General features: G+C 44.4%; 1 protein-coding gene across 4 annotated transcripts; it reads right to left on the bottom strand.

The window, feature by feature from the left end:
- Positions 1–4,918: 4,918 nt before the first annotated feature.
- Positions 4,919–13,613, bottom strand: LOC115153472 (suppressor of cytokine signaling 3-like). 4 transcript variants are annotated; one of them, XM_029698942.1, is made up of 4 exons: positions 12,985–13,613; positions 12,241–12,356; positions 11,100–11,531; positions 4,919–6,396 (listed from the first exon to the last, which is right to left on the bottom strand). In XM_029698942.1, the coding sequence occupies exons 3-4, from the start codon at positions 11,193–11,195 to the stop codon at positions 5,800–5,802; spliced, it is 693 nt and encodes a 230-aa protein (XP_029554802.1). In that variant the 5' UTR covers positions 11,196–11,531; positions 12,241–12,356; positions 12,985–13,613; the 3' UTR covers positions 4,919–5,799. The 4 variants fall into 4 exon arrangements, with proteins under 4 accessions (XP_029554802.1, XP_029554804.1, XP_029554801.1 ...); XM_029698944.1 differs by lacking the exon at positions 12,241–12,356; XM_029698941.1 differs by having other exon boundaries at positions 11,100–12,356.
- Between the last annotated feature and the right edge of the window lie 278 nt (positions 13,614–13,891).

A 13,891-nucleotide genomic window follows, 5' to 3' on the forward strand; every position in this document is an offset into this window, starting at 1 on the left:
TTTTTAATTATGACTTCTCAAGCTTAAAGTAAATTAAGTGGAAATAGACATGAAATACCTGAGTGTTCTGATACCATGCAATCTGGAGGAGGCATATGAAATCAATGACTTTCCTTTTAATAGATAATATTGAATCCGATGTTCAGAGATGGAGATCTCTCCCTATTTCTAGTTAGGTAGGCTCAACATAATCAAAATTAATATCTTACCAAGGTTGATGTATTTATTCTGGGCCCTGCCAGTTGAAATTCCATCCAACTTTTTAAATAAAATAAATGGCCTGCTCTCCAACTTTATTTGTAATGGAAAAACCTTGAGTCAAATTGATTGTTTTACACTTACCCTATGAAGCTGGAGGTCTTGGACTACGTCATATTAAGATGTATTACTGGGCTGCACAACTGAATGGAGGAGTATCTGAAAGAAGCTGATTGCCAGGTTATATCAAGAAGTTGATTGATGGTTCAGAACCATTAGGAAAAAATGGGAAATCTAAAGGATGATAAAAGAAAATTATGAGCATGGCCTTATTCTATTACAACATATTGAATGACTGTCATTCATATTCCATTCACCCTGCTCAGTAAGTTTAGGCTACTACATAATTCTCACATTTTCCCTTTAACCATCATGAGGTTTCTACATCCCAGTCCTAGCCTATGAACGAAAGTTTACAACGTAGGTGCACAGAGTGAGAGAATTTTGAGTAATCAAGGTGACAGACAGTGACACATTCAACACCGCTTTGCACACTCTTGCCTGCATCTAGCTGATCAAGGGTGTAATCATTAGTCCAACAGTTGCAAACAAGTTTCCATTGGAAAAATTCAAGTATGTTTATCCCTGTTTTGTTCCGTTGTCTTCTGTTTTAGAAATGTTTTTTCAACAGAATTGGCGGAATGAATACACCCCTGATCACACGCAAACACAGTTCACTTTAATAGCAGCCACATACAAACAGCATGATCCCTTTGATTGTTGTAGAATTCCTTCTCGCATCTACGCGCTCTCCACCTCTCACTTTTTCCCTTTGCTTGTGAACTTCAGTTAGCCATCAAGCTATAAAAAGTTATTCCCAGATGAGTTTTGCAATGGAGCCCTCTTTGCCTGGAGAAATAGGAGCTGTAGGAGTTGTATGTACTACACTTTGTTTCGGGACAAACTGGAGTTCCAATATGGAAATTGTTTGCTTGCTGAGGATTATAGGCTTGAGGTGGCTTCCTTTTATTTTTATTTTTTAAATTTCACATAGCTGACGCTACACATCCAAGGACATCTGACCAAATTATGAAAGACAAGCATTGTAATTTTGAAAAGTGAGTATGGAAGAGGTGAAAAAAACCCTTGTCTATCAACAATGACAAGCCACTGGGGTCTGACAACTTGGATGGAAAATGACTTTTTTTTACAATAAACAAATTGACAACAGCTGTTCAGCACACTTATAGGGAAGGACATTCAACAAGCACAGCACTTACACAAATGACTGATGATTGGCTGGGAGAAATTCATGATAAAAAGATTGTGGGGTCTGTTTTGTTAGACTTCAGTGCAGCTTTTGACATTATCAATCATAATCTGCTGCTGGAAAAACGTACAGTATGTGTTATGGTTTTACACCCCTACTATATTGTGTGTAAAGAGTTACCTGTCTAACAGAACACAGATGGTGTTCTTTAATGGAAGCCTTCCAACATAATCCAAGTAAAATCAGGAATTCCCCAGGGCAACTGTCTAGGCCCCTTACTTTTTTCAATCTTTGAGTAAAGCCAGTGTGTCTATGTATGTGGATGATTCAACACTATACACATCAGCTACTACAGTGACTGAATGTCCAGTCTGACACCTTCAAGTTCAGAGTTGTCATCCAGGACCCTCACCAGAAGAGGGATCCATCATGAGCTTGATCTACAATCCATTGGGGTTCATGGCTCCAGTGGTTCTGCCAGTGAAGAAGGTCCTGCAAGAGCTGTGCAGACTGAACCTAGGCTGGGATGACTTCGTGCCAGATCAGCTTGCTCAGGAATGGTCGACCGGATGAAGGCGCTCCATCAGTAGAAAGACTTGAGTTGGTCAGTGCTTTAAACCCTCAGGCTTTGGAGAGTCACCATTCGCTCAGCTATATCACTTCTCAGATGCGAGTGAAGAAGGCTACGGTACCTGCTGCTACAGAACAGCCACGATGAAGTACATTGTGCCTTCATCATTGTGAAGGCTAGAGTTGCTCTGCTCAAACATACCATAATTCCCCTTATGGAGCTCACAGCAGCCACCATGGCAGGACGCATGGACAAGATTCTGTAAAGAGAGCTGCAGCTTGAAGATTCCGTTTTGTGGATGGATAGTACAGCTGTACTGAAGAACATCATAAGCATGGCTCTGTATGTAGTTTTGAGTAATTGTTTCATGTTTAAGATAACAATTAGGGGCCGGTAATGTGGGAGCCAATTTAGGATTGTCAACATTAGTATAAAATACATTTCTTGGTTTACTTCATGTTAAATTGTTTAAGTCGTCTCATTATTTTTTGTTATGGGATACTGTCTTAAGAGACCATGCAGTGGCTCATGTCCACTCTATTTGGGCTTGTGGGTTTGTTTACATTTTAGAACTCTAGTTGTAACTGACACTTTTCAGCTGTTGTCATACGGTTTTCTTACCACATCCTAATTGTTATCCCTGTGGAAATAATTGTACGTACCTGAAGATACTTACCTTTGGTATTGTTACTTACTTGAAGATCTGTGGATACCTGTACACACTGGAAACCTGTGGAATAAAGTAATTTGGTTTTGGAATCTGTGTTTGTTAGAGTGATGCGCGTCTAACATACAGCCTAAAGCTTTATGTTTTGTGTTATGTTTGTGAAGTAGAAAAACATAAACAAATGGTAAATTATGTAATCTAAGGTTCATGGAGAAGGGGAGGCAGTATCGGTAAAGGTGTGTGTGAGGGTTTCTTTGTGTGTGTGCATGCATGCGTGTGGTTGTGTGATTTTGGCAAGTTGCATGACAGCTCTAAAGCAGCTGTACCTTCGCGTTAAAAAACTTGAGGTACAAACCACAGTGTAGAAATGAAACTGTGTAGGTGTGTTTTTTCCTTTATGGTGTGAGAAAGTTGCGAGATGTTCTGTGTAAGTGTGATTGTGTTTATTCATCTGTGTGCATTCTCAGTACAGGAAACCTCATTGTATTTGTGTTTAAACCATAGCACTTGTTTTCTGATTACATCGTGTAAGTGTGATACTCAAAAAGCAGAGAGACAGAAATGTGTGTATCCAACAGACAAATGAAGGCACAAGGAGAATGAGTTCAATTTTGTAAAAATAGTGCTCTTTAATATACATTGTTGAAATATCTTAGAAATATAAATATGTGCAAAGTTCAATCTTTAATTTCTCTTCTGAAATGCTTTTAGTTTTTTGTTGTTCCAGATAGTTGGGCTTGCACTGTCTGCCAGTCTAGTGGCGAGGTTATGAGCAGTCTTTATAAAAGACAAGTACTTCTGACACACACACGTAGCCGAGCTGGTGCAACACATTAGGTTGATATGACGATAATAGATGTTAAAAATTACAAACGTTGCTCTTCTACTAACTAGGCTCTTACCAGGAAGACATGGATTTAGCTAAACACGACATCATCATCATCATCATCTTCAAATGAAGGATTTGTTGTCTCTGTGGCCCAGTGTGAAAACAATCTTGCCTACTCATCCTCCTAATCCCTCACTATTACCGCTTCTCCCGCAATCATCCTTGCCTGTCCCCCCCTCATCCAGCCTCAACCATACTCGTCTTCAGCACTCTTCCCTCACACTTCAATCCCCCCCCCCCCCGGACTACTGACTATGTTCGGCTTCAGTTTTTGTTTCTGACTGTGTCCCAAATGGCACCCAATTTTATATACAGTGCACTACTTTTGACCAGGGCTAGTGCACTTTAAATGGTATAAGGTGGCATTTGGGACACATGATGTTTCTGCCTGCCAGGAACTAAAATAAGATCCACTGTTAGCTTTGGGGTTGAGTGAGAGAAATCTATCTATTTATATAAATAAGCGAGTGAGCGGTGTTAGTGTTATCATACATTTTCTCTTGTGAGTAGATGGATGGAGAGATGGGAAGAAAGACAAAGACACAGAGGTATCTCCATCACATTCTAACAGAAGAGCTACCAAAGCTGCAGTTACAGTGCCGTGAAAAAGAATTTGCCTCCTTTTTGATTCTCTATTTTTGCATATTTTTTCCAACATCGCTGTGGAGGAATTTAGGCCCACTCTTGCATGGAGAACTGATTTATCTCAGCGACATTTGTGGGTTTTCATGCATAAACTGCTTGTTTCAAGTCCTGCAACAACATCTCAATTTGGATTAGGTATGGACTTTGACTAGGCCATTCCAAAACTTAAAATGTGTTGCTTTTTAACAATTTTCATGTAGACATGATTGTGTGTTTTGGATCATTGTCTTGCTGCATGACCCAGCTGCCTCAGGACCTGGACCACTTGCCTTAATAGACAGAACCATGAATTCTACTCTGTATCAGAGAATTCTACAGGAGAATGTCAGGCCATCCGTCTGTGAGCTGAAGAGCAGCTGGGTCACGCAGCTAGACAATGATCCAAAACAAACAAAGTCTACATGAAAATGGCTAAAAAGAAACAAATTTGGAGCCTTGTCAAAGTACAGACCTAATCCCAATTGAGATGTTGTGGCAGGACTTGAAACGAACAGTTCATGCTTGAAAACCCACAAATTTTGCTGACTTAAAGCAGTTCTGCATGCATGAGTGGGCCAAAATTCCTCCACAGCGACGGATCAACAACTACAGGAAGCATTTGGTTGCAGTCATTGCAGCTAAAGATGGCACAACCAGTTATTGAGTGTAAGGGGGCAATTACTTTCACACACAGGGGCATTGGGTGTTGCCTAACTTTATTTATGAAATAAGTATATAATTGTGTTATTTGTTCACTCAGGTTCCCTGTATTTAATATTAGGTTTTGGTTGAAGATCTGATAACATTCAGTATCAAAAATATGCAAAAGTAGAGAAAATTAGAAAGGGGGCAAATACTTTTTCACAGCACTGTAAGCTGTATGTACGTACGTGGTGTGTGTGTGTGTGTGTGTGAGGCTAGTGGCTGTCTTCAGCCATGATCCCCCACACCCTCCTATGAGGCAATGCTAGTTGGCATACAGCAGTGGAAATGTGTACGACACCACACACAAACACTTTCACTCTGCTTTTGGCCCATTCGTTTGACACACTTTTATGCCTCTCTCCCTGTCTCTCGCTTCCTTTCCCTCCCTCTCGCAGTCCATTGAGCCCATTCTACATGTCAAACAGCAGATAAAGGGAGGAGATGAAAGCCTCGGTTGATCAATAGAAGGAGCTATACCTCAGCCACAGCAGCACAACAAACCCCAAAACAACCTTCTGGCTACACTCCTAAAGCCACACACAGCACTGTGAATGTGTGTTTGCATGCATGTGTGGCGGGTCCACGGTCTGCATTATCGACCCATCAATCTTTTTGACTACCCAATCACAGCACCCGCTGGGAGATTGGGTGACTGGCTGAGAGGGCAATGACTTTTAACCCCCCCAGTCTCGTCTTGACTCCCATTAACGGTCTGTCCAGGAGCGGGGGAGTATCAATTGTTACCTATATTAGGCTCCCCTTGGTAAGAAAGCAGTGGCATCGATCTGGAACAGCTTACCCTTTCCAAATCCTATCCTCAACTGTTAGAGGGGGAAACCCCAAACCTGAACTGTGTGAGTGTGTGTATGTGTGTGTTAGATGGGGGCATCGTACGCCTCCAAGAAGTTCCTGAGTGTGTGAGGGAGCTGGTGTGTGTCCGGGCTGACCGAGCCCCCGAGGTGTCCGTTCAGGGTCCTCCTACACAGGTGTTGGAGGGAGGACAGGGAGGAGGGGAGGGGTCGACGCAGCTCCAACGGAACCTTCTCTCCCCCTGAGTGGATCAGATACACACTCCCAGTCCCCGACCCCACAGTCTCCCCTGCCGCCGCAGCCATGCCTCCCCCCGCCCTTACCCCAGCCTCCCCCTCTCCACCTCCTGCTGCTTCTCCACCTCGTCCCTCCTTCCCCATGTAGTGTCCAATCAGTTTGAGCACACAGTCGAAGCGCGGGGGCATGTGTGTGCAGCACGAGTCGGGTTGCAGGTAAAAGCTTCCCCCCTGGCTGTGGATACGGAGGTTCTTGGTCCCGCGGGCCGTCTGGACCGACAGTGTGAAGAAGTAGTGGTGGTCGGATGAGTCTCGAACCAGGAAGGTCCCGGGGGGCTGGGAGCGGAGCAGAGAGCTAGCCTCACGACCCCCCACCGCACCCCAGTAGAACCCACTCTCTTGTAGCTTACGCACCGCACACAGCACCTGGAGCAAGGAGAAGAATAGGTTACTTACTGTATATTATAAACTGGGTGGTTTGAGCTCTGAATGCTGATTGGCTGAAAGCCATTGTTTATCAGACTGTATACCACAGGTATGACAAAACCTTTATTTTTACTGCTCTAATTACATTGGTAACCAATTTATAATAGCAATAAGGCACCTCGGGGGTTTGTGGTATATGGCCAATATACCATGGCTAAGGGCTGTATCCAGGCACTCCACATTGCCTCGTGCATAAGAACAGCCCTTAGCCACGGTATATTGGCCATATACCACACCCACTCGTGCCTTATTGCTTAAAAATAGTTGATGACAATAACTACGATACATACACTGTCGTTTGACATATTTAATTTCTCCCTATCTGCTATCCCCACTTGCTTCAAGATGTCCACCATTGTTCCTGTACCCAAGAAACTAAATGACTGTCCTGGGCTTCATGGCGGGCTGCGCCCAGGAGATGAAGGTAGGCAACAACACCACTACGCTGATCCTCAACACGGGGGCTCCACAAGGGTGTGTGCGCAACCCCCCCCTGCACTCCAGGTTCACCCATGACAGAGTGGCCACGGACGTCTCCAACTCAATCATCAAGTTTGAAGATAACAGTGGTGGTCCTGATTACCAACAATGTCGAGACAGCCGGCAGAGAGGTGGTTAGGCATTTGGCTGAGTGGTGCCAGAAAATAACCTCTTCCTCAACGTTAAAAAGACGAAGGAGCTGATCGTGGACTTCAGGAGACACCAGAGGGAGCACGCTACCATCCACATCGACAGGTCCACTGTGGAGAAGGTGAAAAGCTTCAAGTTTCCTCAGAGTACACATCACTGACAAACTGAAATGGTCCACCCACACAGACAGTGTGGTGAAGAAAATGCAATAGCGCCTCTTCAACCTCAGGAGGCTGAAGAAATTCAGCTTGGCCCCTAAGACCCTCACAAACTTTAACAGATGGACCATTGAGAGCATCCTGTCGAGCTGTATCACCGCCTGGGATGGCAACTGCACAGTCCAGAGGTTGGTGAGGTCTGCCCAACGTTGGCATCACCAGGGGCACACTGCCTGCCCTCTAGGACATCTACAGCACCCGGCGTCACAGGAAGGCCACGAAGATCGTCAAGGACCTCAGCCACCTGAGCCTCAGCCTGTTCACCCCGCTACCATCCAGAAGGTGAGGTCAGTAAGGTGCATCAAAGCTGGTACAGAGAAACTGAAAAACAGCTTCTCTCTCAAGGCCATCAGACTGTAAAAATAGTCACCACTAGCCGGCCTCTGCAGAGTACCCTGCCCTGAACTTTAGTCACTGTCACTAGCCAGCTACCTTCCGGTTACTCAAACCTGCACCTTAGAAAGTGCTGCCTTATAGACATAGAACACTGGTCACTTTAATAATGTTTACATACCATTTTTTACCCAATTCATATGTCTATAATGTATTCCAGTCAAGGCCTATCCTATTTAACTATTGCTGTACATATACTATTCTTCAGATATACTACATATTCTAACCATACTCTCTCCATAATGTCTATACATCCATCACACAAACACAGTACATTCGGAAAGTATTCAGACCGCTTGACTTTTTCCACATTTTGTTACGTTACAGCAAGACCAGGTTTAGACATTTTTGCAAATTTAAAAAAACTGAAATAACATTTACATAAGTATTCAGACCCTTTACCCTTTATTCAGTACTTTGTTGAAGCACATTTGGCACCAATTACAGCTTTGAGTCTTCTTGGGTATGACCCTACAAGCTTGGCACACCTGTATGTGGGGAGTTTCTCCCATTCTTCTCTGCAGATCCATCTCTGGAGAGACCTGAACAGCTATTTTCAGGTCTCTCCAGAGATGTTTGATCGGGTTCAAGTCCAGGCTCTGGCTAGGCCACTCAAGGACATTGAGACTTGTCCGAAGCCACTCCTGCGTTGTCTTGGCTTTGTGCTTAGGGTCGTTGTCCTATTGGAAGGTGAACCTTAGCCCCCAGTGCTCTGGATCAGGTTTTCATCAAGGATCTCTCTGTACTTTGCTCCGCTCATCTTTCCCTCCATCCTGACCAGTCTCCCAGTTCCTGCCGCTGAAAAACGTCCCCACAGCATGATGCTGCCACCACCATGCTTCACCGTAGGGATGGTGCCAGGTTTCGTCCAGACATTACACTTGGCATTCAGGCCAAAGAGTTCAATCGTGGTTTCATCAAACCAGAGAATCTTGTTTCTTAGAAGCCTTTTGGCAAACTCCAAGCATGCTGTCATGTGCCTTTTACTATACTGTGCCTTGATTGTATTACTGTTGATGACATCTGGAAATGTGCATGTACATCCTGGCCCATCTACATTTGCTAGCCCCAATTCTGATTTGTACTCTGATATCTGCTTCACTGATTTCTGCTCTCGTAAAAGCCTGGGTTTTCTGCACGTTAACACTCAAAGCTTATTACCTAAAATGTATCAATTGAAAGTGTGGGTTCAGAGCTCCAATTCTGATGTGTTGGTCATTACTGAGACGTGGTTAAGGAAGAGTGTTTTGAATACTGATGTTAACCTTTCTGGTTATAACCTTTTTCGGCAGGACAGATCTTCCAAAGGTGGAATAGTGGCAATCTTTACCAAGGATCACCTTCAGTGCTCGGTTGTCTCCACCAAGTCTGTCCCCAAACAATTTCATTTGCTGGTATTAAGCATTAAACTTTCAAATAGCTCTTTGTTGACTGTTTCTGGGTGCTATCGTCCTCCATCAGCACTGGCCTGTACCCTACCTGCCCTAAGCTCTCTCCTGGCCCCTTACTCTAAGTTTGAATTTGTCCTGCTAGGTGAACTAAACTGGGACATGCTTAAACCACCTGACCAAGTCCTAAAGCAATGCGACTCCCTAAATCTTTCTCAGATTATTATCAATCCCACAACGTATGACTACCATTCGGCCATCAGATTTGTCACCACTGCTCCTTATAGGACACATCACTGCACTCGACACTGCTCTGTAAACTGGTCATCTCTGTTTACCCGTCGCAAGACCCACTGGTTGATGCTTATTTATAAAACCCTCTTAGGCCTCACTCACCCTTATCTGAGATATCTACTGCAACCCTCATCCTCCACATACAACACCCATTCTGCCTGTCACATTCTGTTAAAGGTCCCCAAAGCACACACATTCCTGGGTCGCTCCGCTTTTCAGTTCGCTGCAGCTAGCGACTGGAATAAGCTGCAACAAACACTCAAACTGGACCGTTGTCTCCATCTCTTCATTCAAAGACTCAATCATGGTAACTCTTACTGGCAGTTGTAGCTGCTTTGTGTGATGTATTGTTGTCTCTACCTTCTTGCCCTTTGTGCTGTTGTCTGTGCCCAATAATGTTTGTACCATGTTTTGTGCTGGTACCATGTTGTTGTTATGTTGCTACAATGCTGGGTTGTCATGTGTTGCTGCCTTGCTATGTTGTCGTCTTAGGTCTCTCTTTATGTAGTGTTGTCTCTCTTGTTGTGATGTGTGTTTTGTCCTATATTTATATTTATTATTTATTTTTAATCCCAGGCCCCCCGTCCCCGCAGGAGGCCTTTTGGTAGGCCGTCATTGTAAATAAGAATTTGTTCTTAACTGACCGGCCTGGTTAAATAAAATAAATCATAAAATACTGATGAGTAGCTTCCGTCTGGCCACTCTACCATAAATGTCTAATTGGTGGAGTGCTGTAGAGATGGTTGTCCTTCTGGAAGGTTCTCCCATCTCCACAGAGGAACTCTGGAGCTCTGTCAGAGTGACCATTGGGTTGGTGGTCACCTCCCTGACCAAGGCCCTTTTCCCCCAATTGCTCAGTTTGGCTGGGCGGCAAGCTCTCGGAAGTGTCTTGGTGGTTCCAAACTCTTCCATTTAAGAATGATGAAGGTCACTGTCCTTAGGGACCTTTAATGCAGCAGAAATGTTTTGGTACCCTTCCCCAGATCTGTGCCTCAACACAATCCTGTCTCGGAGCTCTATGGACAATTCCTTCGAACTCATGGCTTGGTTTTTGCTCTGACATGCAACTGTGGGACCTTATATGTACAGGTGTGCGCCTTTCCAAATCATGTCCAATCAATTGAATTTACCACAGGTGGACTCCAATGAAGTTGTAGAAGCATCTCAAGGATGATCAATAGAATCAGTATGCACCTGAGCTCAATTTCGAGTCTCATAGTAAAGGAATTTGTTTTTCTAAAGATTCTAAAAACGTGTTTTTGCTTTGTCATTATGGGGTATTGTGTGTAGATTGCTGAGGAAATTGTTTTACTTAATCCATTTTAGAATAAGTCTAACATAAAATGTGGAATAAGTCAAGGGGTCTGAATACTTTCCGAAGACACTGTATATGTATCCTAATGTTTCTATATTTATTAATTCTATTTTAAACTTTTTAGATGTGTGTATTGTTAGATATTACTTCACTGCTGGAGCTAGGAACACACACATTTCACTACACACGCAATAACATCTGCTAAATATGTGTATGCGACCAATAAAAGTGGATTGATTTATCAACAAGAGGAACCATATTATACTATGTTGTAAAGATAACAATTGGACAAACCAAGAGACTGGGGGAGGAATAATGATGGGTTTGCATTCAGTAAGAGGCTAGCTAGTTTACCTCGAGTACATGTGGAGCTGACTGACACAGTCATGACAGTATTTAACTGACCTGTTGGTAGTGTGCATGTGAGCTGAAGGGTTTATAGCGCAGGGGGTGCACACGAGACCCTTGACCTCTGGGCTCTGGGGGGGTCATGCTGCTCATGGTGGGGGGGGTCGCGCCTGCTGTGGGTTACCATGGCGCCCTGACCCCCACGCTCGGCTCGTTGACCGAGGGGTGGGGGGTCCAGAGCAGGGAGGGGCGAGGGAGAGTAGGGGGCAGGAGGGAGAGAGAGAAGAAGAGATGAAGAGGGTTTGCGATGTGGGGAAAGGGTGAGGGCGTGAGGAAGGAGGGGAGGAAAGGGGGAGATGACGTGAGGGAGGAGGGGGGGAGAGGGCGTGAGGGAGGTGGGGAGGAGGGGGGTGCACACACGTTTCCCAGAGCGATGACACTGAGGAGCAGTCCAAAGAGGACCTCAGAGAGACCACCCACTGCAGACAGCTGCAGAGAGAAAGGCGAGAGAGAGCAGGGGGCAGAAATGTGTTATAATAGTGTTATCATACATTTTCTCTTGTGAACACTTCAAAGGTGTGAAGGAGTCTTTTTCCACTGATTCTATATGGAGGCCAACACATGGTGGAGTACATCTTCTGTATATAAAACACATTCACAAAAACACACATAGCTACACACCCACAAACATTCAGCTAGAGGTTTGAACCTCGATCCCTGTTGTCAGTCAGGTCATTATCATCTCTGACATTAAGGTCTAAATAACTGTGTTCACACACACTAAACGTGTACAGTGTTCAACAGCTCAGCTCAAACTCTCTTTTACCATGGGGGGAGGGGTCAGAAAACCAGGTTATTATGAATGAGTCCAGGTTCATTCTGAATAAATAACCTCATTCCCATGCAGCCTGCTGCTTTTGCCAGCAGAGCTCTATGGTTCTCCGGTTTCATGGTAAATAGGCTACCCCCGGGCGGATGGGTCTGGCCGTCTCACTGTGCTGCTGATCAGAGCATTTGGAGCAAGACGGAATGGGCCCAGCTCCATATTGAATAGATCTCCATTCACCAAGGACCGGTGCTAGTTGTTACTTGAAGCGGCAAGAGATGCCATAACTGCCCGCTCTGCAGCTGCTAAACATGGTGTCTGTCTGAGTTGAGCTGGGGCCCCTTCCAGCCACAAAAGAGAAATGTGACTTACCCCCTAATTCTAAGAGCGTAGGCTGACTCGAGGAAACCTGGAGTTCCTCAAGGAACCATTGCAGTCAATGGGTTCATATTTGCACTTTCGGTTAGTTGAGGGGTTCTTGGAACAACCTTTAATGTTTCAATATAGCAAAGGGTTAACATGATGAACATGAATAACATTTACTCTTACAGGGGGGGCAAAAATAACTACAAGTCATTCCTCCAATCTTCTGATAGGCTGTTGCCACTACAATATATTATTGAATAGGTTCAAAATTGAACCCCTTGCATCACAAAAAGGTTACTGTTATAAGCTTTAGACAGGGGTTCCTTGAATAACCTTTTCAGAGAGGTTCCTCAAGAAACAGTTTTGACCTGAAAAAAAAGGTATGTGGCAATCTGTTGAACACCAAAAGGTTATTTGAGGCTTATTTCATTCCAAGAGTGTACAACATAGCACTGTCTATCTCTGTGTGTCTATCTGGAATAAGGAGAATGAGTATAATACATCCCAAAAGCAAAGTCCTGTTTTGCATTGAAACATTAAGCTGCCTGTAGTAGAGCTGGTTCCCTGTGATGTTTTGGAGGCACAAATGGCTTCCCATATCGCCGTTATGATAATCGTGTTTTTGCGCAATTGCAACGTCTTGCTTAACATGTGCACTGTTACACACATATGCAGTATGCTATTTTACGCACCATGTACAGCAACAGCAGCACTCACTCTATGCCCCGGGTATGGAGCCTGCTTATTTACCTTGGAGATTGTTCCTGTCCCGGGCTCCAGCGTTCCTCTCCAGGGAGAAAATATCCAAAGTCCCCGAATGTCTATGTGTTAAATCATTTATTAACTTGGTCATTAATTCTGAATAGACGGCCTCTTCTAACCGATGGAGGAATGTATCGGTAAAGACGTCGGCGTCCCCTCTCTCTCTCGCTCTCTCCAGCAAACGGAGGTAGCTGTGTTACCGCGGTCAACGAATAGAGCGAAGGCTCCACCTCCTCAGCTCTGAGGTTCTTCCAGTAAACACACACACGCGCGCGCGCGCGTTGGCAGATTGCCAATAAATAATCAGTGCGTGACCTTTTACGGGAAGATTCCCGTAGTTATTGGCTGGTGAGTCCTCCCTTCCCATCCACTCCGCTGCTCTGACAAGGTGAAACAGTTGAAGCTGTTTGCTTAGACTACCCTCGAGAAAAACCCCAATTCAAGCCTGACTGACGACTAGCCTACTGCACTTATAAACAAAGTGTTACACAATACACAATTTAAACTCAAGCTTCCACAGTATACTGTAGGCCCCTCAAACTCAACTCTGGAATCGACGCCAGTCCCACTGCGTTTTTTTTCATTGTTACCGTCTAAGGGACTGATTTATATCTGGGACACCAGGTGGGTGCAACTAATTATCATGTAGAACAGAAAAACAACATGCTCCGGACCTCGTATGGTAAGTTGTATAGCCCGCCCCTTCTGTAGGGTATAATGTACTCCAAAAATCTAATCCAAATCAATACAACCGGTGTATACCTTTTATTTTATTTATTTAACCTTTATTTAGGCAAGTCAGTTAAGAACATATTCTTATTTACAATGACGACCTACACCGGACAAACCCCGGACGACGCTGGGCCAATTGTGCGCCGCCTTATGATGGGACTCC

The sequence above is a fragment of the Salmo trutta genome, chromosome 18 (assembly GCF_901001165.1).
Source record: "Salmo trutta chromosome 18, fSalTru1.1, whole genome shotgun sequence".
NCBI classification, from domain to species: domain Eukaryota; kingdom Metazoa; phylum Chordata; class Actinopteri; order Salmoniformes; family Salmonidae; genus Salmo; species Salmo trutta.